Below are 1,279 nucleotides of genomic sequence, written 5' to 3'. Positions count from 1 at the left end.
AGTTCTGTGTCTGGGGGGAGATTGAGGCTCCTAGAACCAGGGCTTTGTATTTAACAGGAACCCCCGGGCAGGGATTTGCATGCAGGTCTCACCGAGCGGGGATGGGATCTGAATGGGGCCGGCAGGGGGGCTCTATGCACAGGGGAGAAGCAACGAGCGGTGTTAAAGCTCCTGCTCTCTAGGTAAAGGTCAGAGAGATTTGATGACAACACAGAAGTCTCGACTCTTTGGTGCCGATTTACCCACTGGAACAGGAGCTGCCGTGTGGGCGACGAAATGTTCTGCTGGGAGAACATCAGCCAATATGATCCCAAAAGGAAAACACACACAGACAGACAGACATACACACACACTCTGACAGAAAGACACACGCATGGATACACACAGATACATACATACAGACACAAACACACACACAGTCTGTGTGCAGGGGACGGGGTCTGCACTCAGCACTCCCAGCTGAACTGGCCTCACTGCTCTGTTTAAAATCCGCTTCCCCTTTTTGTACGGTCCCTGCTCTGCTGTGTCACCGTGTCTCTGGCGCAGTAATAGGTGCCGGTGTCTGCAGCTGTCAGCGAGCTCAGCCGCAGATAGTATTTGGTGTTGGAAGAATCCACGGAGATGGTGATTCGGCCTTGGAGAGACGGGGCGTAGCTTGTTCCCCCTTTCCAGTATCCCATCCACTCCAGCGCTTGGCCCGGGGCCTGGCGTAGCCAATTCCAGTAGTAGCTGCTAGTGATGGTGCCCCCGGTGACAGTGCAGGTGAGTGTGAGGGTCTCTCCAGGCTTCACCACCCCTGGGCCGGACTCCTGGAGCTGGAGCTGGGACAGGACACCTGGGAAAAGCAGGGATTGGTCAGATTCAAACCCACCTTCCCCTCAAACCAGCGCCGCCTCCCGCAGCCTCCCGCAGCCACTTACCCGGGGCCAGAGCCAGGAGGAGCACAGGGAGGAGCAGAGAGTTCATTGTGAGCTAGGCGGGGACGACACAGAGCTCGCAAGGGGCAGCTCAGCGCCTGGGGACTGCTTGTCTGGGCGCCCTGGGGCTGCTACTTCAACACAGAGCCCGGGGCGGGAATTTGCATAACATAGGAGTGCCCAAAGGAGGGGAGAGACAGAGCTGATAAAAAGGACAGGGTGGGGGCCCTCTGCCTCTCTGTGCCCACACTGGACAGATGGAGTGTGTTACACACACACACACACACACACACACACACACACGCTTTGCCGATTGCGGCGGGGAGGAAAATACAAAAATCCATAGTGAATTAAACTCTCAC

At 56.5% G+C, this 1,279-nt stretch overlaps 1 gene segment (V, D, J or C); it reads right to left on the bottom strand.

The window, feature by feature from the left end:
* Window positions 1-482: 482 nt before the first annotated feature.
* LOC117870250 lies at window positions 483-1,020 on the bottom strand. The segment is given in 2 exon segments: window positions 483-835; window positions 921-1,020. Coding segments are annotated over 2 exon segments (399 nt in total).
* Between the last annotated feature and the right edge of the window lie 259 nt (window positions 1,021-1,279).

Source organism: Trachemys scripta, unplaced genomic scaffold (genome assembly GCF_013100865.1).
Source record: "Trachemys scripta elegans isolate TJP31775 unplaced genomic scaffold, CAS_Tse_1.0 scaffold_114, whole genome shotgun sequence".
In the NCBI taxonomy this organism is placed as follows: domain Eukaryota; kingdom Metazoa; phylum Chordata; order Testudines; family Emydidae; genus Trachemys; species Trachemys scripta.
Note: the sequence above shows the minus strand (reverse complement) of the source record. Positions and strands in the feature narration are given on the sequence as shown.